The 26,692-nt window shown below is 37.1% G+C and overlaps 4 protein-coding genes and 1 long non-coding RNA gene across 7 annotated transcripts; 3 read left to right on the top strand and 2 right to left on the bottom strand.

Annotated features, from left to right (window-relative positions):
• The first annotated feature begins 1,047 nt into the window (after positions 1–1,047).
• Positions 1,048–4,159, top strand: LOC111335549 (potassium channel subfamily K member 9-like). The gene is made up of 2 exons (XM_022941483.2): positions 1,048–1,663; positions 1,826–4,159. Exons 1-2 carry the CDS (start codon positions 1,375–1,377, stop codon positions 2,488–2,490), a joined length of 954 nt encoding a protein of 317 aa, XP_022797218.1. The 5' UTR covers positions 1,048–1,374; the 3' UTR covers positions 2,491–4,159.
• LOC148741757 (uncharacterized) lies at positions 2,776–21,977 on the bottom strand. The gene is made up of 3 exons (XR_015995684.1): positions 21,780–21,977; positions 19,685–19,808; positions 2,776–2,898 (listed from the first exon to the last, which is right to left on the bottom strand). It is a non-coding gene; the product is annotated as an uncharacterized LOC148741757 (long non-coding RNA).
• On the top strand, positions 10,465–16,481 carry LOC111335543 (potassium channel subfamily K member 9-like). Its single transcript, XM_088746030.1, has 3 exons — positions 10,465–10,785; positions 13,818–14,140; positions 14,807–16,481. The coding sequence occupies exons 2-3, from the start codon at positions 13,846–13,848 to the stop codon at positions 15,493–15,495; spliced, it is 984 nt and encodes a 327-aa protein (XP_088602156.1). The 5' UTR covers positions 10,465–10,785; positions 13,818–13,845; the 3' UTR covers positions 15,496–16,481.
• Positions 16,984–25,959, top strand: LOC148741758 (potassium channel subfamily K member 9-like). Of its 3 annotated transcripts, none has more exons than XM_088746052.1 (3): positions 16,984–17,203; positions 24,067–24,389; positions 25,056–25,959. In XM_088746052.1, the coding sequence occupies exons 2-3, from the start codon at positions 24,095–24,097 to the stop codon at positions 25,742–25,744; spliced, it is 984 nt and encodes a 327-aa protein (XP_088602178.1). In that variant the 5' UTR covers positions 16,984–17,203; positions 24,067–24,094; the 3' UTR covers positions 25,745–25,959. The 3 variants fall into 3 exon arrangements, with proteins under 3 accessions (XP_088602178.1, XP_088602185.1, XP_088602189.1); XM_088746059.1 differs by lacking the exon at positions 16,984–17,203 and adding an exon at positions 17,261–17,529; XM_088746063.1 differs by lacking the exon at positions 16,984–17,203 and adding an exon at positions 19,933–20,815.
• LOC148741759 (uncharacterized) lies at positions 18,173–19,519 on the bottom strand. Its single transcript, XM_088732066.1, has one exon. The coding sequence runs from the start codon at positions 19,126–19,128 to the stop codon at positions 18,205–18,207; it is 924 nt and encodes a 307-aa protein (XP_088588192.1). The 5' UTR covers positions 19,129–19,519; the 3' UTR covers positions 18,173–18,204.
• Positions 25,960–26,692: the final 733 nt, after the last annotated feature.

Genomic DNA, 26,692 nt, shown 5'->3' on the forward strand with positions numbered 1-26,692 from the left:
TTTTTAGACATTTTTTACATTCCCCTGTGTTGGCGTCAAATGACAATTGAATTTTTCTACTAAAATGTTCAACCAGAAAGAACTTCCTGTCTCTGTATGCTCAACAGACTGATTTCATTAGCACTGTAAAACGCCGGGCCAAATTAACAGCTTTCAGTCCAAGAGATCTATGTACCCCCTGCAGAGCCACAGTCGAGTACATTCTACAGGCTTTACTTTGAGCTAGGATTGATTAATTAGTCATCTTTTTACAAGTCGTCCGAGGAGCTTTTATTTTTAAATATTATTTGCATCAGGGAAAAGATACAACAAATATGCTGTGTAGCTCACAGGAAAGAGCCCAAAGATAAGCAGTAGGTCGATGGCGGTTTTTCGGTTTTGAAACACAGACGACCCTGCAGCGATGCTTATCATTTGGTGAATTTGCATAGAATGACGGCACATGCCTCTATGGTTATCGGTGGACATGCTGTTCTAACGAGTTTTGATTCGTTTGGTGTCGCTTGCGAAACCTCTTTTAAGGACTGCCAGTTTTGTTAGAAAAGCATCTCATTGCCTTTCAGTTATTGCACTCCGAGTCTGAAATTGTTTATGAAGATGGCAGTCATATAGAAGCAGCATCCCTTCGCGCCTACCAGGAAGCCCCGTTTGTGTTTAACTGCAAATCATCCGTCCATTCTGCAGCCATCATAAGGTATTTGTTTATGCCTGTTTGACTTTTTTTTTCTCAGTCTTTTTGTGTTTATTGTGGAATCCTTAGAACGAACTTCAGGATCATTTTTATAGACCGTAACTTAACCAAACCGATCGAGACACCTGCCAGCTTGCAAGTTCAATGATGAATGCAGATGTAAATAAATATAACAATTTGACACTTCTTAAAGTTGTAGAATTCAAAGCTCAAAATTATCGATTTTCTCTTTTTGTGTCAGCATATAATGTGACGCATACAATAATGTGATAGCCAACAATAAAATGCTATGTCGTGGGTGTAGCAGTGAAATGCAAAGGCCCTGTAATGTTCCGTCAGGTTCAAGGTGATAAATTATTAATTCGAGCGAAGATAAGAGACAACCAAACAATTGATCTTTTTCAAAGACTAGTTAGAGCAGTTTTGAATTAAACGAATTGAAAGCGAAATATTTTATTCACCGTCGTGTTACTAAGCACGTTCTACAAACATCCTGCTGTTAAGGCGAGGGCAGCAGCTTCTCTGATACAGAGTACGTCGAGTTTCCAGCACTACTGTTACACCACCACTGAATATTTCACACTACTTTCCATACTCTCAAAATTTTTCAGAGCAATTTTTATCCTTCTCTGAGGTCGAATCCAAAACATCAAAGAAGCTAGCAACGGGTGATTTTCTTGTGGATGGGTTCGTTGACAAAATTAGTGCTACTTCGAGCTGCTGGCTTCACACTGTGGATCTTATTTAGTGCTTGGCTATTCTGTGAAGTGGAGTACACACACAAAAATGATGCTGAAGAAAAGTATAAGTTGTTAGTCTCTTTGTACACTTTCATGAAGTCCAAATACAACGTTACTACGGAGGAGTTTAATAACTTTACCAAGCAAGCACACGAAGCATTGAGTGAGCCTAAACCGCAATGGACCTACTTGGCTTCATTTGACTTCGTTTTTCAAGCGTTGACTACAATTGGTAAGGTCAATGAACTACATTTTATTAGCTCAGTACATAGAGCTGTTAAAGAGAAATACGCATTTATCGAACAAATGCGTCAACAGATAAGCAGCTGTTTCGTTTTTCATCTTTTTAGTTTGAAGTATTGATGTCAAAACTCCCTTCTGATTTTTTCTTCAGGATACGGATTCATCACCCCTCAAACACCCTCTGGTCAGTTGTTGTGTATCTTTGTCTGTTTTATCGGAATTCCGATAACTTTGCTCATGTTAAAATCTTTTGGGGAACTCATTTCCAGCAATGTTGAAACGATTGTCACGAAGGTGGAGAAGAAAATACTTAAAAGAGAGGAACCAAAACACGTCAGAACAAAGAGTGCCATAATTCTGTTTTCTATAATGACAATAATACTTCTGTCATACACCCTGATATGTATGTCCTGGAATGGTTTGACATTCGTCGAAGGAGTTTATTTCTGGTTTGTAACCTTTACTACGATTGGCTTCGGTGACTACTTACCAATTATCAGACAAGAAATAGCCACTCCTTTAGAGATTAAAAATTCTTCTAAAGATAAATCATATCACACGCCTTCTGTGTTTTTCACTGGCGTAGCTTTTTACACTTTTATTTTGATTGGCTTGTGCATCGTCTCAAGTGTACTAGACTCCATTATGAAGATCCTGGAAGAGAGGAGATTGCGGCCTCGGTTTCCCACATGTGTTCCTCGAAAAAGCAAGAAGCAAGTTAAAAGTGAAAAATGTGACATTCCTGATAAAGAAGAGACCGAAAATGATTTATCGGACTTGGAAAATTATGGATTTCGGAAGGAGATATCACAATAATTTGGTTGTGTACAATAATAATTCAGTTAAGTTAAAACGCCCCAGGGCTTATCTAGTAAGAAAAACGGAAAATGCTTTAATAGAGAACTTCTTAAGACCAAGTAATAGGGGTTAACATGACTTTGATTGAGTTCAAAGAAAGGTAAGATGTATCAAATGATTTACTTGTAATTCATCTGACTGGATCGCTATCTCCACTTCAAACCAATAACGCCAACAACTATAGTGAGTGTTACGGCTTGCCAGTATCTCAAGCGTCGACGAAAAGCCAATTATCCATCTACGGCTTACGTCACCTTGATCACTTGGAAAACCACTGCAGTGAAGCTTTATGTTATCTCGTATGTGATGGCGACAACGATAACATATCATTTCCCTGTAATTTCAAGATTTTCATGATGTAGTAAGCTGAAAAGAGAGGAAGAACCAACAAAGCTTTTAACAGAAGGTGCAGATACTGGCACTTTGGAAGAGTTACAAGAATGATAATTTTACCATTGGTTGAAAAATGGCGCAGTATGTAGGTAATTTCGATCCGCTTGGTGCCCTCCATACATGGAGAAAGGTAGCTGTTCTTAAAATTATTGAAACATTATTTGACTATTGTCAGTCAGCTTAGAAAAGAATCTAAATGCAATTCAGTCATTGCACTTCAAATTTAAAATCGTGTACGAATCAAACACCTCAGCATAATTTGAGTCAAATGCAAATTACTCTTTCATAATGTATCCCGGTTATGTGGTTGAAGTATTTTTTACCGCTTTCAATTTGATTTTTCTCATTCTTTTTGTGTCGGTTGTGCAACGAACTTCAGGAACAGTTCATATTACTTTGACATAAGCAACTCGATCGAGGACACCTGCCAACTTGAAGGGAACAATATTCAATAATGAAAGCAAATGTGAAGAAGAATATACATTTTGACACTGCTTAAGATGTATAATTTAATGCTCAAAATGATCGCTTTTCTCACGGGATATTTTCTTAAACAGAAGCATAGAAAAGCAAGATTTAACTACATTCATGTTATTGACTGATGTACTGAAACAATTAAGGTATGCCGTTGGGGCCACTGACAGACTTATATTATGTTTCAGCAGGTGTATCTCAGTCTGTTTTGACTTAACAAATGTCTCTTGACACAGGAATAGTGCAGAGAGTCGCATTATGTATAACTGATGACCCTCTATCGTCTTCTTGTGAGGCTTGGCTTTTATAATCAGATTCAATAAAAATGGCCCTATTAAGGTAGGATACCCACTCGATGTAACGGTGTCTTTGAGAGCCTCTAAATATCCATGGTCAAATTCTAAAGAAAATAGGTAATTACCACTTGAAAATTAAATCTCTTAAATTCCAAGGAAAAACTAAGGAAAGCTCCAGATTAGACTTGACAAAAGCTTTCTTTCAATAACTTTGGATACGATTAAGAAAATTGAATGTGAGCCTGTGGTTAAATGTTTTCATCGAATTTCTTCCCAATTGTATATCGTTTTAACTGATTCATTTTAAGTAATCGTTAGCTTTTTTGCATCAGACCAACATTTGCTTGCGGACTTCCACTGCAATTCTTTGGGTAAAAATAGTCAATGAGTATAACAGCTTATTAGCTAATAGTAATCGCTTTACTTGGAACTCAAATAAAATCAGTAACTCAGTATCGTAAGTAATTTTCCTAATAGTTTTCTCATCCTCAGTCGGCTAATTTTGATTTTTCAGTAGGGTATTATTATTATTATTATTATTATTATTATTGTTATTATTATTATCATTATTATTATTATTAATATTATTATTATTATTATTATCCTCAGTCCGCTAATTTTGATTTTTTAGTAGGGTTTCTATCCCATAGCGGCTAACGTTACATGCCGTTAGTATTAGCGTTGTGGTTATCCTTGTTTATTTTCCTATTGGAATCAGGTTGCTGGCTGGAATCAACAACATTGTATTTATAACATAGCTAGCAGAGCCGCACAATCAAATTCAATATACGTAAGCGTGCTCAAAATCTCCTTGGTGCACGCTGATAAAGTGAGCAAATCGCTTCGCCAGAAATTTTTTTTTTTCGCGCGAGCGGCCATTGTTAGCGCGGGGAAAAATAATATATTTCGCGACAATAATGGATACAAACAGAAGACAATTTTCCGACCTTTTCCATTGAGTTAGAGTTCTTAAATGAGGCAGAAAACGAGAAAAACAACGGAAAAGGAAACGGCATCAGCGCCGTCAAGATTCGTTTCACTTGTCCGAGGGTAAAATGCAACAAATTTTGACAGAAAGACACCCTGGTAAAACCAAAGAAATGACAAACTGGTCTGTTTCAACCTTTAAAGGTAAACTTAAATTTTTCCGCTTTAAAATTGTTAAATATAAATTTACAATTGTTCTCGGAAATAGTAAAACTCACGGAAAAATTGTCTGCAAAAGTATTACCACATTTAATTACATCAAATTACAGATGTAGCGATAACAGTCTTTCTGTCTCGTTTTCCTTCACGAAAATAACTTTTAAATGGTTTCTTTTTAAACTCAAAGAAAACTTGTTTTTATTGTCGCTTGGTGTAACGAGAAACAAATACAAACTCCGATGGAAAACATGACGGTAGGACAATTGGACACAAACAAATCTTTCGCTTATCGTGAACAATCACTTCTGATATTGTTGTCGGTTTTTCGCGTCGGATTTGATGCACAATTCCACCGGCTATGTTATAAAACAATTGGTTCATGCTTTTAGCTGTTCACTATCGAGTTATGGAGCACATGGGAAGTTTGGAGAGCACTCAAGAAGCTAGAGTTGCCCGAGGCTATTGCCTCGGGCAACTCTTATGCTTCTTTCGTGCTCTCCAAACTTTCCGCGTGCTCCATAACTAGATAGTGCACGCTAAAGCAGGAACCAATTGTTAACTAGTAGGTCTGTAGTTTTAGACATAAATTTGGGATGTTTTGTGATTCAAGATTTAAAGCCCAGCACAAGACGAAATTTAGAAAAAGCAAAACCCATGAATGAAAAAGAACATATTACAAAGCGCTAAAAGTCCCCTCAATACACCTAGTAGGTACTTTGTTAATTCAAATTTTTTGGTTTACATCGATTAGGAAAATCCCGTGGTCTAGTAAGCATCTTTAAGAATGTTAGTTTTTCCTTCTATTGTGGTTCGAATTAAGATTTTGATTAATTCAAATACTTTCTAAACTTTAGACAACTGATATAAGTCTGAAGAAAGTTCGACTAATTGCTCGGCAAAGCGGAGCGAAAACGACTTAATCTAAACTTAATTTAACCCGCCACTCCTCGATTCCGCGCGCTCACGAAGGCGAGGCTAACGCTGCAAAACGCCAGCTTTAGAAACTCTTCACGGTGGCCAGTTTACATTATCAACTCACTTAATAAAACAATATTTAACAATTATTCGCCGAAGGCGAGGTGAATATCGTCGAATAATCCCCGACCTACCTGCCGCACCTTCGTGCGGCTGGTATGTCGGCTGATAACATTATTGTCCGCGGCTGAGAGATTGTCAGAAAAATGAATATTTGGCCGAGGAGCGAAGCTTCGAGGGAAAATATGAAATTTTAATTTAATTTACTCCATTTTCACTGCATTAATTTTTTTGCAGTGGGGAAGGACTAGAAAGGAACATAGGAACCATTCGTGCAAGTCCACCCTCCCACCCATCCCACCCCAGGGGAGGACATTCATCACACAGTAACCTCGTGTGTGGGAAATTAACGTCTCCTACCCTTTTGAGGACAATCTCTCAGCCGCGGACAATAATATTATCAGCCGACATACCAGCAAGCCAGAACGGGCTTTAATTAATTTATAACCCTCCCATTAATTTTCACATCGCAATTAAACTGCGCGTAAACACAGTAAAAAAGCCAGTGGCGATCTGATGGCGAATGCGCGTGATCGACGCAAGCAGGCAAAAAAAAAACAGTTCGGTTTCCTTTCATGTAAATAGGAGAACGGAGAAGTTGAAACTCTTGTGTTGACTATGTTTCTTTTTCACGGAAAAAATCGGAGAACAAATATCGACGCGGACGGGGCTTATTGCGTGATAACTGTCCTGTGATTTTGCACCACGTGACGTAAAGTAACCAATAAAATCGCGCCAAAATTAAGGGGTGAGTTACAATGGCGAATAATCCCCGAGACGAAGTCTCCGGGATTATTCGACGATATTCACCTCGCCTTCGGCGAATAATTACGACATAACCAAAGTAAAGCGCACGCTCTGATTGGTCAATTCAGCATCCACCATTTGCCTATGGGTGTACGCTGCTGACGTGAGCAAATGCAAAGACTAGTTTTCCGCGTGCGCATGTTTTTTCTGTTCAAGTAAGATTTGTTAAATAAAAGAAAACTCTTTTGCTACAATGAATCAATGTTATGTTATAAAACAAATGATAAACGCCACAATGTACACTATTGAGTTGTGGAGGCACTTGGGAGGTTTGCTAAGCGCTCAAAAAGCTAGAGTCGCTCGAGTCGCTCTCGGCTATCGGCTCGCACGACTCTTACGCTTCTTTCGTGCTTAGCAACCTCCCACGTGCATCTATAACTCAATAGTGTACGCTGTGGTGTTTACCATTTGTTAAATATAAAACTTAGTTTGTTGATCCGAAATTAACTTTTATAAATCTCGGTATTGTTTTAGTCCGTCAAACATTGGGACGAACTCGTGTTGGGGTAACACAGGCGATGTGACAGCCAAATGAAATGCTACGCCCTGACCATAAATTTGCAGTCTAATGCAAAGATCTCGTAAAGCTTCGTAATTTCACCGTCGGGTTCAAGGCGATAAATGATAATTCAAGCGAAGACCAGAGAGAACCAAACAAAAGATCTGTCTTGCAAAGTATTAAAAGGCATATTGAATTCCCACTCATTGGAAGCGTGATATTTCAACCACCATCGTGTGACTTTGTGTTCTACAAACATCAGGTTATCAAATCAAAAACAGTGGCTTCTTAAGTTGAAGGAGGTTAATTTATGAATAAGAAAATCAAATACGTTGTTTAAAACATAAAAATGAGGTAATGGTGTTCCGTAGTTTTAATATAAGCAAATCTATTTTTTAAGAGTTTTAAAACTTCCTCTTAGGCTTAAAGTTTACGTTAATTCAATTTACAGTGTAGATATGCGTGGCACTCTTGAACTGAAATAGTACGGCGTTATTGAAGTTTGACAAGTTGAAATTGAGTACGAGTAGGACTTACCACAGAGGTGATAAACTACTCCCAAATGAGTAAAGAGGGTAAGTTTCTAAAGAAACTGTGGTGCTGCGTCGGTGGAGGAGTATAACAAGGTAATTTGGTTTCTAAAGAAACTGTGGTGCTGCGTCGGTGGAGGAGTATAACAAGGTAATTTGGTTTCTAAAGAAACTGTGGTGCTGCGTCGGTGGAGGAGTATAACATGCTAATTTGGTTTTATCAACTGAGTTGATAGTGTAGATTGGCCACCGTAAAGCTTTGACACACGTTATACTCCGAAATTAGATGCCTTAACTGACATTCCCTTCGATTTTCAAAAAATATGCTTCACACCGCAATACTTCCTAGCACGTTTTATATTTTCTTAAATTTCAGAGCTATTTGTGAGGTCGCAGTACTCAGAATTCTGAAAACAACAAAGCAGCTAATAATAGGTGATTTTCCTGCGGATGGATTCGTTCACAAAATCAGTGCTTCTTCGAGCTGCTGCCTTCCTACTTTGGATCTCATTTAGTGCTTGGTTATTCGGTGGAGTACACACAGAAACGATTCTAAAGAAAAGTATAAGTTGTTAGTCTCTTTATACAATTTCATGAAGTCCAAATGCAACGTCACTATGGAGGAGTTTAATAACTTAACCAAACAGGCGCACATTGATTGAGCACAAACCACAATGGACCTACTTGGCTTTATTTTAGTTTGTTTTCCAAACGTTAGCTATAATTGGTGAGGCCAAATAAAATACTTAATACATTTCTTTACTCTAATAGAGCTACGAAGGAGAAAGATGTTATTTAATACCTTGCCCTATTAATATTTCAATTTAAACAATTAGACAAGAGCTTTTCAGGTGAAACTTATCTCAGATTTTCTTTGAAACCGAAAAACCGTAACGACGGAATATCAATTTAAGTCCGTTTTTACCCACCTAAATGAATATCTTAAATACTCTTTCCTGTGCAAATAGGAACAAATTTCAGTGAACGATATACTCAGTAACTACCCTGCTATCCTTAAAATTAATAACTACATCGACATGAAAATTGAAAACATTAACAGCCGGGATTAGACAAAATAAATGTTCTACAAAAAAAGTTTCGATAAATACATTTCTCTTACAAAAAAAGTTGAAGGCACAAATTTCCGCCATCTTAACTATGTTAATAATAATAATAATAATGATAATTTAAACATATTTATACAGGATTGCTGCTTCAGTTTAGGATAGAAAACTGCTATCAATGCAGGTCCTGTTAAAAAAAATTAAATAGAAATCGATTTAGAGTAAATTATAAAATAGTTACAATGAACGAAAGTAAATTCGGACAATAATAAATTCTACGAATTATTAAAAATTATTTAAAATCATTAAAGATTTTTGCACCTTTATAAAAAAAAGCGCGCTTGGTGCATTCTAATTTAACTTTTTCTAAAATAAGACCATCATTATTTCTAGTATTGTAGCGGTGAATGTCGCGAATTCTTACATTAAAATAATTAAAAAGATATCTGGGAACTCCATTTGCAATGCACTCATTAACAAATCTAAAAATATGTGTTCGTCTTCTATAATAGATGGGGTTCCCAGCCCAGTTTAGTCATAGCTTGATCAGTTGTTAGTTTTGAGGCATCTTTGGAGTAGACTATCCTCCCTGCTCGTCGCTGTAGTCGTTCAATCTTGTCACTGTTTCCTTTCCCACATTCATGCCACACAGTATCACAATAATCTAGAACCGGGAGGACCATGGCTTTATAAAGTCTATTTGCAGCTTCAAGCGTTAGTGAAGGTCTTATTCGAAAGAACATACCGAAAATCTTAGATACCTTGATCCTCACATAATCCACGTGGTCATTAAAGGAAAGGGTGCCATCAAGAACGACGGATACAATCAGTCAATTAAGCATACGGATACTTAAAAGTGTCCGTATGATTAATTTGGATATATCAACAAAGTTGAAATGGTAAATTGGCCACCGTAACGATTACAAAAGCTGACGTTTCGAGCGTTAGCCCTTCGTCGGAGCGAATAGAGGAATTGTGGGTTGTGTGTTCTTTTAAAATGGAGCAGAAAATGGAGCTACGTTATTGGTGGGAACATGGCAACGAGAAAAACAAGAATAAATTAGTGGAATGAAAAGCGTTCGTTGATCCCTGTGGGATTTAGACTGCCGGTTTGAAAGATGAGCTTTTGTTCAAGATTTTTACGGCTTTCCGTGCTACCTAAGTGCAAGGAAAGACCGCAGATTGCCATATGTTGCTTAGAATGATTAGGTCAATTAAAATGTCTAGCGACTGGTTTCGATGTGTCCTTGTCATTCCTTTCCACGTCTCGAAGGTGTTCTCGGAATCGGTCACCTTGTCTTCTGCCTGTTTCGCCGATGTATATCTTTTTGCAATAAGTGCAAGTTATGCAATAGATTACATTGGCGGAGGTGCACGTGAAGTGATCGGTGATCTTAATGGATCGTTTAGGTCCCGATATTTTATCAGTGTTGTGAATGAAAGGACACGTTTTGCATCGTGCACGAGCGCATTTAAAAGTGCCTGGTTAGTCATTAGTCTGAAAGAACTTCTGACCAAAAAATTGCCTATGTTTTTGTCGCCTTTGAATGAAATGAGCGGAGGCTGCGAAAAGATAGTGCTTGTCTCTGGATCGTTTTGAAGTAATTTAGACATCAAAGTTTCAATTGAAGGTAACGGTTTATGCACTAGTGTGTATTACAAACCTACAGACTCGCATAATTACTTTAAACAGCAGGTGTGTGGCAAAACAGTAGAAAAGTGTGAGTATAATGCCAAGATCGTTGTCCTTTAGCACATTACCAAGAGTTCGATTGTCCAAGTTGCATCGTGAACTTAGAGATAAAGTCAAACTAATTTCAGATTCTCGTCGAGCACCAACCCAGTAGATTTTGATGGATTGCACTTGACTCATGATCGGTCCTTTGTTTCGCGAATTAACATCAGAGTCGGACTTAGTTTCAAGTAAATTGGTGATTTGACTCTCGTTTCAACAACGCCATGTATAGATCGGTTTCACCGAAGATTAAGAGTTAACTTCATCCATAAAGGTGAGTTTAAATCATTTTATTGGTTAATTGGAAATACTCAATCTGGCTCTGATTAAAACGGCCTTCAGCTTGTGAAAAATGGTTTAGCGACAGTAATATTTTTCCTCAAATGCGAGACTATTTCAACAGGTATCAGTTGAAGAGTCATAACCAGGAAAGATATATCACTTAAAAAAAAGACTTCTACTAGGTGCAATGCTGATAGCAGCACAGCTAATAAGACAATTTTTGGGTTGAACTTCCTACCAAAAATCAATATTATTCTCGCGTGAATATTCAAATGAGTTATGGTGGAAAACTTGAATGTTAATATTGCCGCTTAAGTATTAAGAAAAAAAGCTAGCTGAACATTTGCTTCTTCGAATATTTGCTTTACTTGAGATTGGACCGAGAAATAATATTGACTTATATTTTCGAAGGTCTGAGTATTATGGCGAAATCACTGAAATTAATTCGGAGAGGAATATTCCTTCAAACACGAGGGGGCATTTAAAAAAAACACCTTCAATTAGTTTGTCTTATGCCTCTTTCATTTTACCTAACGCTTCTTTCATTTTAGCTTATATTTATCCCATAAAAGAATAATGCATCTTATTATATAGCTGGAAGCGCCTATAAGTAAGATGAGGCGAATCCTGTGTTCTGGTGGCTACCGGAGAGGGTAAGATGGGCTCATCTTGCCCGCTCAGGTCTACCCGCTTTGATCCCGCTCAAGAAAAAAAGTGCGTGTAATGGACTTACAAAGTTCGTAGCTTTTGGACAATTTCGGCGACGAAGTTGCAAAAAGCAGTAAAACAAAGGAAAAAAATTAAACGAGCCTCTAATATACACTGTACTACAAACGCAGATGGTTTTATTTCCCGGCTTATAAGTCATTATTTATTCTTTTTAAAGCGAAATATAAGACGCAGAAAAAGAACTCGGCCAATATCCAGCCGTCTTGACCTCACGCTTGGTCAATAACACATATTAATGACCTTGTTTTGTCGCACTTTGTAATACAGTCGAACCTCGATTATCCGGACTGTTGGGACTTGGGTAAATAGTATGGATAATCGAGAGTACAGATAATCGAAAATATGAATTTTAATGAGGCAATAATGTAAACAAAAGAAATAAAGTCGTCCATAATGTTCGCTTAATAAAAGATATTATTAAAAACTAGATCATTGGATAATGCAATTCCAGACTTTTTATTGGCTTAGCCATTATGGTATATCAGCCAACATGCCATAATCTGCAAATATGGCAAGCGTACGTGTCAGCTTAAAATTAAAAGAGAGCTAAAAATTTAATAAAATTTAATAATTTAATTTAACGTTTTTAATAAAACATATATATATACAAGGCTAGAAAGATTAAGAAAAATTATTAAAATGTTAAAACCAAACGTTTTCGGCTGTTTGCCATCATCACCCTGATGGCAAACAGCCGAAAACGTTTGGTTTTAACATTTTAATAATTTTTCTTAATCTTTTTAGCCTTGTATATATAATATCTAAAAGAAATAAAGATAACACATTTTTAATTCTAAAAGTCTGCTTCAATGACTCTCCGAGCGTTTGATCTTTTGAAAGCGGAGGAGTTAATGCGCTGTTGTAAACGCACTTTTCTTAACTTTAAACATAATCTCTGAATTTTTTACCCCATGAAGTTTTCAAGATCATAGCTCATTAATATTCATGAAAAAAAAACGGGAACAGAGAAAAAGTCCGGATAATCGAGGTTCGACCGTAATCGTTTACATTTGTGATAAAATTGTCGCACTTCGTAAAAATCGTTTCCATTTGTGATAAGATTATCGCACTTTGTATGATAAACATAGGTACAGGTGGCCAAAGGACAATTATCATTATTATATCATTGGGTATACTTGCACTCTGACCATCTCTGCCAAGTTGATTGAAAAGTAAGACAGCTTTTTTTAATTACAAAGTACGACGGGCTGTTATTATAGAGTGCGACAGCTTTTTCATTACAAAAGTTAGAAAAGTGCTATTGCAAAATGCGAAAAGGGTTATTCCAAAAGTGCGACAAGCCTATGAGTGTTATTACAAAGTACCTCAAAGGGTGTTCTGTTGCATTTGGTAATCATGGTCGCACTTTGTACTAATGCTGTCGCAAGTATTCTCTTCTTAGCGTGTAATTGTTATGTCAGTTTTAGAATATAGTATTGTTTGAATTAGGTGTTATATATTGGGCTTCCCTGTCGTTTCAAGGAGGAAACATTGATTATGTTTACAACTGAAAATGGCCGAGACAATTCAAAAGTTTTTGATCATCCTTGTCGCTAAAAGTTTTTTCTGGCTTCTTCTGTTCTCTCCTTTTCGCGTGAATTTCTAATTTGCTGATCTCATTCATTTTAACACCGTCAGTAGAAACATTATCGACGCACAAAAAATGATAACAACGACATGTAAAAGGCAAAATTTACTTATCATTATTCAGTATGCTCACAAGAAACTGGATGTCCACTGAGATTCCTATTGATTCGTTATAAACAGAGTCCCAAAACATATATGTACTTAAGCGGGAGGTCTGCTCCATTTAAAACGGTATTGCTCTAGCAGTCAGCCATAAATGACTGAGTATAAATGGACTGTAGTTTATCTATAACCGAGGTATGTGGTTAAGCCAATACCTAAGGTATTCAAGGTTGGGTTTCAAAGGTAGCAACGATAGTATGGGAGCTGAATTCACAATCAGCGAAAACGAGGGGGTTTCTGGAGTCAGCTCAAAGCTGCTCTATTTTTCACTGTACGAAGTAAAAACACGAATTTTACACATAAAAAATCCAAGGTTTTTTTTTTAAATAATTGGGAAGATGATTACTAATGTTTGGAAAGCAATTTTCAAATTGAAGCTCGTACACGTGATTGAAGCATGCTGATCATGAACAGCCCATTCGCTCAAATTAATAACTAGGTAATCACCATTTTAATAGGAGATAAAAATGATTTGTATTCCGGACCGCATGCCGCCGGCAAAGTCAAATAATAGTTCATAATGTGTTGATTACTTTCTTTCTACAGTCGATATACTCGAGGAGGGTGAAAAAACATGAGTTTTGACCCGCTATTAAAAACGGCACTTCTTCGTTCTCTCGTCTTTTGGCTACTTGGCTCGATTAGTGCTCTGCTGTTTGTTGTGGTTGAGTACAAGGAAAAGGATGACAAAGAAGAAAAATACGAGTTATTGTTAGCTCTGTATGAGTTGCTGGAGTCTAAATACAATATGAGCATTGACGAGTTCAACAATATTTCGAAAACAGCACACGAGGCCTTGAGCGAGCCTAAACCACAATGGATCTATTATGACGCAATAGTGTTCATATTCCACGCCTGGACAACGATCGGTAAGGAAAGTAGTATTTCACACCCAGTAGACTACGATCTCAAATGAAATGACTCGAAACGCTCAGTTATTTCAGCCATGTTTTCAGATCTGTTCAGTGCTGGGTCGATCCAAAGAACTATGAGAATCGAAACTGAATTACATTTATAAAAATAGATGCTTTACAGAAAAGCAAACAAACAGACAATGAAACAGAAACGATATAGCCATGTACGATCCCTTCGAATCAGCGGTGATGGCTTACTGTCAAGTTCGTTTAAAACACCTCCTATAGGATTTTTAAAGAATTTTTACCAACTATTCTATGCATGGGTTTGCGTTGAACGAAAGTTTGTAGACCACGAAAACATTTTTTTTTTCAGACCATCAAAAGAACACATGGAACAATGATTGTTACTTCAAGTTTATGATAAAAATGAAAAAAATAAACCATTACAGGATAAATGTGAAAAAAAAATTATTTGAAGCGCCGAATAAACATGAGATATGATAATCGTGATGACCTTCTTTTAATTCAGTGATGAACAAGCATCTGTACCACGATGACCAAATAAATTGAAATTCTTGAGATGAAACATGCCGGCAAGGATCCCGAATTTGATAAGGACGATGATAATAACTGACAAGATAGAAATGCGCATAAGTTCTTTACACTCTCTTTCTACAGGTTATGGCAACATTACCCCAGAGACGTTAATAGGCCAAGTGATGTGCATTTTTATCTCTTTACTTGGAATTCCCGTAACTTTGCTTATGTTAAAATCAATGGGCGAGCTCATTGCCAAATGGGTGAACACAATCATCACAAAGTTCGAAAAGAAATTCCTAAAGAATCAGCAACCACGACATATGCAGATCAAGACTGCAATGGTCTTGTTCTCGATTATGGTACTTTCAATTCTTACAGCCGGTTTTTTATCGATGCGTCTCCACAACTGGTCTATCGTTGAAAGTGTTTACTTCTGGTTTGTGACATTTACCACAATCGGATTTGGAGACTACGTTCTAAGGGAGCCCCGGCAGATTACACACCTTTCTCTGAACATTTCTGTAAATGAAGAGAAAAAAAGAAGCACAGGTAAAATTATTGCTGTTCTTGTCGGTTCGTCTTCTGTGTTAATAGCGTTATGCATTGTCTCAAGTGTAATCAGCTCTATCATGGCTGTCATGGATAAACGGAGATGCCTTCCTCTTTGTCCTGGATGCTTCTCTCCAAAAACTCAGGACCATGCAGAGAAAGAGGAAAGGCAATCTTATGAGAGACATGAAAATAATACGGTGTTTTCATCCTTTGGAGCTCATGCTTTTCAAAAGAAAGCTAACTTCGTATCTTTCTCGGAAACCGAAATGAAGTGACCGCCACTAGTGACGTATAATCTTACAGGAGAGGTCTGAGTGTTGAAGTTTTATCTAAGGTAGTCGTGCTGATTTTGCATGCAAAATTGTTTTGTAAACCAAGATTTTAAAGGATGGAGGAATGTAAAAAATGAGCGTATTGATGTCCACAAATTTGTGACTTTAGTTCAGAGATATTCGCGTCTCTGGCATCATACTAAATACAAGTGAAAGAGTTTCAGCAAGCGGTTGTATCTTAAACTTAAAGACAGAAGACAAGTAGTACACCGGAATCGCATGATAAGAGCTTAAAAGTGCCATCACGGCAAAGTAAAGACAGCAACAGTTCTTTTAGATACTGTGTGCCAGATAGCACAAAATATCATCATACATGAAGTCACTCACTGTATTTTTAAGCTCATTATTACAATTAAGAAAAAGATATAAGATAAATTATTATAGTTTGAATCGAGTCCTAAGATGCTCACTAACCCCTCACCAGCCATTACTCAATTCACAAATTAGAATAACAAAACTGATGTAATAGCTATAAAAGAAGACTGGCTCAGCTGCTGTAGGTTTTTCAACCTTTTAATGGCGGATATAGCTATTCCTGCTATATCTGCTCCGTTTAGTGCGCAAATAGAAGGTTTGTTGTAAGTTTGCAACATGCTGGTAGCATTCACGTTTTCCTTTTCCAGGGAATGATACGCCTGTCACTAGCTGTTTTCCTTTCAATTTCAGACTCGCAAAGGTTCAGTGGCATGACGCAAAGCAACTTAGATTAGCTTAACTGTTTTGTATTGCATTAAATAAGGAAATGTCTATCAACCAGTTACATCAAGGACAGTACATTTTTTTTTATAAACAAAGAGACAGGAAAAAGCCACGTCGAGGCTTGCTTGGGATTGGAAAAACATGATCACCGTTGTTTGTAGTGGTTTAAAGTGGAAATGGCTTTTCTTGGTATTTTAAAAATGATTAAAGAGTAATCACTTCAGAAGCTACAGCCGTTAGAAGCTTGATCAAGGCAAATACAAGCGTTCTTCAGTAATCAAGTTATTGCGGCAAAACCATGGACTCTTTTCTAAGAAATGAAAAAAGCACCAGGCTTTCTCGATTCTTCTGTCTATGACTAAGCACGTAACATCATTTGCTAATCAAAATTTTTAATGTGTTTATAAAAACATAAACTTAACTGGCACAAAACTATTCCTACATTTTAGAATCACGAGTCAGCTTTATGCCACAGATGGCCAAATGTAAAATTTTCAAATATTCCTTGCTGATTGGAGGATCTTCTGGTGGCAGATATCGATAATCGATCCTTGAATTTACAAGTACACTGCAGCTGTGAGTAGATAAATTGTTCTCCGCCAAATTGCTTAAAAGTTAGTTATTTTTTCCATGCATGCTATCTTTGAAATGCAAAATTACAGCAGGTGCTGGGCTTAAGTAACCCAAACGTGATGTTTTGACATTGTCGTCCAATTCTGCTAACGAGCTCTCTTCATGCACCATACTGTAAGTGAAGCTTGTTTCTATCGCTAATTTGGTGAAAGGTCGTTTCCATACGTTTTAGACTTGAGAGAAAACTTGTTGTATGTAACACGATGACAACCTTTACTGCTGTTGTCAATGGGAAGCCACTATCTCAATTATAAGTCAGCTACGGGGATAAAAGCGTTTAACCTGGGCATAAACTGTAACGTATTTTAATTGTGGAAAGGTAAGTTTCAAGAAAGAAGTTCAAATTCTTTAGTTTCATCATCTGAAAACTGGGGCTGACACTGAAAGAAATATGGCAAGTAATATGTTTGCGTCTCTCAGACGGGGCGGTACTTATCAACTTTTTCCCCTAAATTTTCAACATAACTCGATTTTTGAAACTCAAAATTAACACAGAAATATGCTCTGGATTGAAAAACCCACCAGTGCCGATTAATTATGAATGCATGTGACACGAAGTAGCTTTATTTATTAAAGCGAGCTTCAGAAGAAACTACAACCAGTTTTTGAAAGCTTTGGCTGATAACTGCCGGTATCACCACTTAGGTGAGAGTAACTACGAAAACTTCTCATTTATTTAGCAATGTTAGATAAGTAATTTTGAAAATCCCCCATTGATCCAGTCGTTCTAATTATACTACGTTACAAAGGCAATGTATATGCACAACTTGCATTTCGAATTGATTCTTTGCAAGCACTGGTTATGGTGAATTGTAAATTTTAGTTTTGAGTAAGATCTTCCGATGGTTTTACGCATTGGTATTAGAACTCAGCTTATTCCCTTCCTTCGGTTTCCGAGCATTCCGGATTTCACCAAAATTTCATTTGAATGTTTAGATCGAGGAAAAAAATAGAATGAAAGCCTAATCTGAAGCCTCTACTAACTTTGGCGCATTCTAAATTGAATGGACATTTAAGGTGTACGAATTTAAGCCACTTAAAATAGATTTGAGTAAAGGAAAAAATGAGAAAAGCTCACTAGCATGAGCCAAAATGCTGAGTTAGTGAGGAGCCTTAGTAAGTGGATATCGATCGTCATGAAGCTGTAAAAGAGAGGAACCAAAACACGTCAAAATAAAGAGTGCTATAATTCTGTTTGACATAAAGCTGTAAAAACGAACGATAAAAGCCGACGTTTCGGAGTAGTCATGACTCCATTATCAAGGAAAATATAAACAATCATGCAAATTGCAACATATAAAGCGTTTTTGGCGCGAAGAATTAACATAAGAGGGTGCGAAGATCATAAAAATATTGTAGAAATACTTTCGCACGAATGGAGTCTGATTGCACGTTAAGATTTGGCTTTAACGCTCTTATAAAAAGCATTTCGTATTCTAAGCAGTCAAATTTGATTCTGCATTTCTTGAGCACTTCGAAATGCTTTAGCAGGTCCTGGGACATTGTCCCGTACATGTTCTTGTAGTGTTTGGCAATGGCGGAGAATTGTTTTTCATGTCCTTTTACGCGATCATGTAAATGCCCGCGTGTGTAACCTACATAACCCGCATCACACAGGTCACATTGAAAACTGTAAACAACACACTGCTGATTTACAATCGGCGGCTTTGGTTCCCTCACACTCAATTCTTGTTCAATTTTTTGGCTCACAAACACAGGCTGGATGGTGGTGTGTACTTTTAGGCTTAGGTCCTTGAGTTGTTTCCTCACAATATCTGCTGAGATTTGATCTTTAAATCGTAAAACCACTCGAATCGTGTCGTCTGTCTCTTGAGATGGTGATAAAGGCTGCTGTTGGTCGCAAATTTTGGAGTGAACGAAGCTTTTGATGGTAGAATTAACAAGATGTTTGGGATACTTCAACCATGAGAATACTGATTTCAAACGGTCACATTCGTCGGAAAAATGTGTCCAAGATGAAGATAAACGACGTGCTCGATCAAGCATAGTTCTTAGTAAACACTTTTTGTAACGATTGTCGACATGACTCTGATAGTGTAAGAGTAGACCTGAATTGGTGGATTTTACATACACCTTTGTTTCTATTTGTGGCGATCGATTTAGCAACTGGATACCCAGAAATGGGAGCATTCCATTGCGTTCGGTTTCCATCGTGAATTTTACGGAGGAATGTGCTTTGTTGAGCGTGTCTAAAAAGTTAGATGCTGTTTCTATATTGGGCATGATGGTGAAGGGAGTTTACCCTCTCGCTCAAGGTTTTCTTCGATGTGGGACATGAAGACGTTAGCTAGTAAGAGACGGAGAGGGGACCCCATAGTCACGCCATCAGTCTGTTCGTACAGGGCTCCATTGAATTGGAATAGTTGTCCTTTGGTAGCTACACTGAGGAGGTCCTCGAGATCCGTTTTGGTGAAGTTCAATTCAAACGTTGTATTAAACCAATTGTTTGCAAAAGCTCTGTTCGCGAGAATCTGTATTGTTTCATCTAAGGGTACGTTTGTAAACAGGGAAGACACGTCGTACGAAACCAAAATGTCGCCTTCTGCGATTCCCAAGCTGCGGAGTTTATTTTCAAATGGAATGTATATGATCTGGATTGGTTGGACATTCGTCGAAGGAGTTTATTTCTAGTTTGTAACCTTTACCACGATTGGTGACTACTTACCACTTATCAGACAAGAGTAGCCACTCCTTCTTTAGAGATTAAAAATTCTTCTAGCGATGAGTGAATCATATGACCCGCCCTCTATGTTAAACGTTTTTAATTGGCGTTACTTACATTTTTATTTTGATTGGCTTGTGCATTGTCTCAAATGTAGTGGACTTCATCATGAAGGTCCTGGAAGAAAGGAGATTGCGGCCTCGATTTTCCTCGTGTCTTTCTCGAAAAAACAAAAACCAAGCTGAAAGTGAGAAATGCGAAATTCCTGATAAGGAAGAGGCAGTAAATAGATATACAGACTTGGAAAATTATGGACTCCTTAAGGAGATATCACAATAATTTGTAACACTGGTTAACAAAGTTTGGTTGTTTGCAATCAATCGTCTGAGTCAGAATGCTTAGGAATCCATCTAGTGATAAAAAGGGAAACTACAACGATAATGAACATCTGAAGTTCAATTAAGAGGAGCTGTATTTATTGTGTACGAAGTAAGAGAAGATGTATCAAGTATCCATGGTGATCAATCTGACTAAATCATCATCCGCACGTTTCTATTTGGGAATGCACCATTGGCGACACTTCTTAGAGAGTCGTTTTCTTATTGTTAACTTAAAGACCTCGAACCCAGTATTCATACGGCTTTGCTCAGATTCATTTCCTTAAACAAACAATGTTTTTTACTCAAGCAGTGACTCTATGTCACTGTAGTTGAAATACACAATAACACTAGAGTGTAGTTATGGGCCTCCGCGTTAATTCCTTGGTCAGAACTGGATTACAAGCATCAAATACATGCTTCCTCATTCTAGTTTAACCTGTTTGATCGGTTTCTGTAGGTGAACTTAATTTCGTATATTTGCTCACGATGCTGCTAATAAATTGCCAGTTTACTATTACCATAGAGATGAACCAAGAATGTCATTTTAAACAGCAGGTGTGTGGCAAAACAGTAGAAAAGTGTGAGTATAATGCCAAGATCGTTGTCCTTAAGCACATTACCAAGAGTTCGATTGTCTAAGTTGCATCGTGAAATTAGAGATAAAGTCAAACTAATTTGAGATTCTCGTCGAGCACCAATCCAGTGGAATTTGATGGATTGCACTTAACTCATGATCGGTCCGTTGTTTCGCGAATTAACATAAGAGTCGGACTTAGTTTCCAGTAAATTGATGATTTGACTCTCGTTTCAACAACGACATGTATAGATCGGTTTCACCGAGGATTAAGAGTTAACTTCATCCATAAAGGTGAGTTAAAGGGATAAATAATTTTATTGGTTAATTGGAAATACTCAGTCTGGCTCTGATTAAAACGGCCTTCAGCTTGTGAAAAGTGGTTTAGCGACAGTAGTATTTTTCCTCAAGTGTGAGACTGTTTCAACAGATATCAGTTGAAGAGTCATAACCAGGAAAGATATATCACTTACAAAAAAGACTTCTACTAGGTGCAATGCTGATAGCAGCACAGCTAATAAGACAATTTTTGGGTTGAACTTCTTACCAAAAATCAATATTATTCTCGCGTGAATATTCAAATGAGTTATGGTGGAAAACTTGAATGTTAATATTCCCGCTTAAGTATTAAGAAAAAAAGCTAGCTGAACATTTGCTTCTTCGAATATTTGCTTTACTTGAGATTGGACCGAGAAATAATATTGACTTATATTTTAGAAGGTCTGAGTATTAAGGCGAAATCACTGAAATTAATTCGGAGAGGAATATTCCTTCAAACACGCGGGGGCATTTAAAAAAAACACCTTCAACAGGCCATTTTACAGTTGTGTACTTAGTTGCCAAGCCTTTGATTCAGAGTGAGGCTAAAGATGACCTTGTTGTGATAGAGACCTGTTTCTACTCAGCATGATAACAAAGTGATTTACATTTGAAAGGCAGCAAGGTTTGTATCATAACAAGGTCATCTCTAGCCTCACTCCCATTCAAAGGCTTGGCAACCAAGCACACAACTGTAAAATGGACTATTAGTTTGTCTTACACCTCTTTCATTTTACCTAACGCCTCTTTCATTTTAGCTTATATTTATCCCATAAAAGAATAATGCATCTTATTATATAGCTGGCAGCGCCTATAAGTAAGATGAGGCGAATCCTGTGTTCTGGTGGCTACCGGAGAGGGTCAGATGGGCTCATCTTGCCCGCTCAGGTCTACCCGCTTTGATCCCGCTCAAGAAAAAAAGTGCGTGTAATGGACTTACAAAGTTCGTAGCTTTTGGACAATTTCGGCGACGAAGTTGCAGAAAGCAGTAAAACAAAGGAAAAAAATTAAACGAGCCTCTAAGATACACTGTCCTACAAACGCAGATGGTTTTATTTCCCGGCTTATAAGTCATTATTTATTCTTTTAAAGCGAAATATAAGAGGCAGAAAAAGAACTCGGCCAATATCCAGCCGTCTTGACCTCACGCTTGGTCAATAACACATATTAATGACCTTGTTTTGTCGCACTTTGTAATACAGTCGAACCTCGATTATCCGGACTGTTGGGACTTGGGTAAATAGTATGGATAATCGAGAGTACAGATAATCGAAAATATGAATTTTAATGAGGCAATAATGTAAACAAAAGAAATAAAGTCGTCCATAATGTTCGCTTAATAAAAGATATTATTAAAAACTAGATCATTGGATAATGCAATTCAAGACTTTTTGTTGGCTTAGCCATTATGGTATATCAGCCAACATGCCATAATCTGCAAATATGGCAAGCGTACGTGTCAGCTTAAAATTAAAAGGGAGCTAAAAATTTAATAAAATTTAATAATTTAATTTAACGTTTTTAATAAAACAATTATATATACAAGGCTAAAAAGATTAAGAAAATTATTAAAATGTTAAAACCAAACGTTTTCGGCTGTTTGCCATCATCACCCTGATGGCAAACAGCCGAAAACGTTTGGTTTTAACATTTTAATAATTTTTCTTAATCTTTTTAGCCTTGTATATATAATATCTCAAAGAAATAAAGATAACACATTTTTAATTCTAAAAGTCTGCATCAATGACTCTCCGAGCGTTTGATCTTTTGAAAGCGGAGGAGTTAATGCGCTGTTGTAAACGCACTTTTCTTAACTTTAAACATAATCTCTGAATTTTTTACCCCATGAAGTTTTCAATATCAAAGCTCATTAATATTCATGAAAAAAAAACGGGAACAGAGAAAAAGTCCGGATAATCAAGGTTCGACCGTAATCGTTTACATTTGTGATAAGATTGTCGCACTTCGTAAAAATCGTTTCCATTTGTGATAAGATTATCGCACTTTGTATGATAAACATAGGTACAGGTGGCCAAAGGACAATTATCATTATTATATCATTGGGTATACTTGCACTCTGACCATCTCTGCCAAGTTGATTGAAAAGTAAGACAGCTTTTTTTAATTACAAAGTACGACGGGCTGTTATTATAGAGTGCGACAGCTTTTTCATTACAAAAGTGCGAAAAGTGCTATTGCAAAATGCGAAAAGGGTTATTCCAAAAGTGCGACAAGCCTATGAGTGTTATTACAAAGTACCTCAAAGGGTGTTCTGTTGCATTTGGTAATCATGGTCGCACTTTGTACTAATGCTGTCGCAAGTATTCTCTTCTTAGCGTGTAATTGTTATGTCAGTTTTAGAATATAGTATTGTTTGAATTAGGTGTTATATATTGGGCTTCCCTGTCGTTTCAAGGAGGAAACATTGATTATGTTTACAAATGAAAATGGCCGAGACAATTCAAAAGTTTTGATCATCCTTGTCGCTAAAAGTTTTTTCTGGCTTCTTCTGTTCTCTCCTTTTCGCGTGAATTTCTAATTTGCTGATCTCATTCATTTTAACACCGTCAGTAGAAACATTATCGACGCACAAAAAATGGTAACAACGACATGTAAAAGGAAAAATTTACTTATCATTATTCAGTATGCTCACAAGAAACTGGATGTCCACTGAGATTCCTATTGATTCATTATAAACAGAGTCCCAAAACATATATGTACTTAAGCGGGAGGTCTGCGCCATTTAAAACGGTATTCCTTTAGCAGTCAGCCATTAATGACTAAGTATAAATGGACTGTAGTTTATCTATAACCGAGGTATGTGGTTAAGTCAATACCTAAGGTATTCAAGGTTGGGTTTCAAAGGTAGCAACGATAGTATGGGAGCTGAATTCACAATCAGCGAAAACGAGGGGGTTTCTGGAGTCAGCTCAAAGCTGCTCTATTTTTCACTGTACGAAGTAAAAACACGAATTTTACACATAAAAAATCCAAGGTTTTTTTCTAAAATAATTGGGAAGATGATTACTAATGTTTGGAAAGCAATTTTCAAATTGAAGCTCGTACACGTGATTGAAGCATGCTGATCATGAACAGCCCATTCGCTCAAATTAATAACTAGCTAATCACCATTTAATAGTAGATAAAAATGATTTGTATTCCGGACCGCATGCCGCCGGCAAAGTCAAATAATAGTTCATAATGTGTTGATTACTTTCTTTCTACAGTCGATATACTCGAGGAGGGTGAAAAAACATGAGTTTTGACCCGCTATTAAAAACGGCACTTCTTCGTTCTCTCGTCTTTTGGCTACTTGGCTCGATTAGTGCTCTGCTGTTTGTTGTGGTTGAGTACAAGGAAAAGGATGACAAAGAAGAAAAATACGAGTTATTACTAGCTCTGTATGAGTTGCTGGAGTCTAAATACAATATGAGCATTGATGAGTTCAACAATATTTCGAGAACAGCACACGAGGCCTTGAGCGAGCCTAAACCACAATGGATCTATTATGACGCAATAGTGTTCATATTCCACGCCTGGACAACGATCGGTAAGGAAAGTAGTATTTCACACCCAGTAGACTACGATCTCAAATGAAATGACTCGAAACGCTCAGTTATTTCAGCCATGTTTTCAGATCTGTTCAGTGCTGGGTCGATCCAAAGAACTATGAGAATCGAAACTGAATTACATTTATAAAAATAGATGCTTTACAGAAAAGCAAACAAACAGACAATGAAACAGAAACGATATAGCCATGTACGATCCCTTCGAATCAGCGGTGATGGCTTACTACCAAGTTCGTTTGAAATACCTCCTATAGGATTTTTAAAGAATTTTTACCAACTATTCTATGCATGGGTTTGCGTTGAACGAAAGTTTGTAGACCACGAAAACATTTTTTTTTTCAGACCATCAAAAGAACACATGGAACAATGATTGTTACTTCAAGTTTATGATAAAAATGAAAAAAATAAACCATTACAGGATAAATGTGAAAAAAAAATTATTTGAAGCGCCGAATAAACATGAGATATGATAATCGTGATGACCTTCTTTTAATTCAGTGATGAACAAGCATCTGTACCACGATGACCAAATAAATTGAAATTCTTGAGATGAAACATGCCGGCAAGGATCCCGAATTTGATAAGGACGATGATAATAACTGACAAGATAGAAATGCGCATAAGTTCTTTACACTCTCTTTCTACAGGTTATGGCAACATTACCCCAGAGACGCCAATAGGCCAAGTGATGTGCATTTTTATCTCTTTACTTGGAATTCCCGTGACTTTGCTTATGTTAAAATCAATGGGCGAGCTCATTGCCAAATGGGTGAACACAATCATCACAAAGTTCGAAAAGAAATTCCTAAAGAATCAGCAACCACGACATATGCAGATCAAGACTGCAATGGTCTTGTTCTCGATTATGGTACTTTCAATTCTTACAGCCGGTTTTTTATCGATGCGTCTCCACAACTGGTCTATCGTTGAAAGTGTTTACTTCTGGTTTGTGACATTTACCACAATCGGATTTGGAGACTACGTTCTAAGGGAGCCCCGGCAGATTACACACCTTTCTCTGAACATTTCTGTAACTGAAGAGAAAAAAAGAAGCACAGGTAAAATTATTGCTGTTCTTGTCGGTTCGTCTTCTGTGTTAATAGCGTTATGCATTGTCTCAAGTGTAATCAGCTCTATCATGGCTGTCATGGATAAACGGAGATGCCGTCCTCTTTGTCCTGGATGTTTCTCTCCAAAAACTCAGGACCATGCAGAGAAAGAGGAAAGGGAATCTTATGAGAGACATGAAAATAATACAGTGTTTTCATCCTTTGGAGCTCATGCTTTTCAAAAGAAAGCTAACTTCGTATCTTTCTCGGAAACCGAAATGAAGTGACCGCCACTAGTGACGTATAATCTTACAGGAGAGGTCTGAGTGTTGAAGTTTTATCTAAGGTAGTCGTGCTGATTTTGCATGCAAAATTGTTTTGTAAACCAAGATTTTAAAGGATGGAGGAATGTAAAAAATGAGCGTATTGATGTCCACAAATTTGTGACTTTAGTTCAGAGATATTCGCGTCTCTGGCATCATACTAAATACAAGTGAAAGAGTTTCAGCAAGCGGTTGTATCTTAAACTTAAAGACAGAAGACAAGTAGTACACCGGAATCGCATGATAAGAGCTTAAAAGTGCCATCACGGCAAAGTAAAGACAGCAACAGTTCTTTTGGATACTGTGTGCCAGATAGCACAAAATATCATCATACATGAAGTCACTCACTGTATTTTTAAGCTCATTATTACAATTAAGAAAAAGATATAAGATAAATTATTATAGTTTGAATCGAGTCCTAAGATGCTCACTAACCCCTCACCAGCCATTACTCAATTCACAAATTAGAATAACAAAACTGATGTAATAGCTATAAAAGAAGACTGGCTCAGCTGCTGTAGGTTTTTCAACCTTTTAATGACGGATATAGCTATTCCTGCTATATCTGCTCCGTTTAGTGCGCAAATAGAAGGTTTGTTGTAAGTTTGCAACATGCTGGTAGCATTCACGTTTTCCTTTTCCAGGGAATGATACGCCTGTCACTAGCTGTTTTCCTTTCAATTTCAGACTCGCAAAGGTTCAGTGGCATGACGCAAAGCAACTTAGATTAGCTTAACTGTTTTGTATTGCATTAAATAAGGAAATGTCCATCAACCAGTAGGACAGTACATTTTTTTTTATAAACAAAGAGACAGGAAAAAGCCACGTCGAGGCTTGCTTAGGATTGGAAAAACATAATCACCGTTGCTTGTAGTGGTTTAAAGTGGAAATGGCTTTTCTTGGTATTTTAAA

Source organism: Stylophora pistillata, chromosome 1 (assembly GCF_964205215.1).
Source record: "Stylophora pistillata chromosome 1, jaStyPist1.2, whole genome shotgun sequence".
Classification (NCBI taxonomy): Eukaryota; Metazoa; Cnidaria; class Anthozoa; order Scleractinia; family Pocilloporidae; genus Stylophora; species Stylophora pistillata.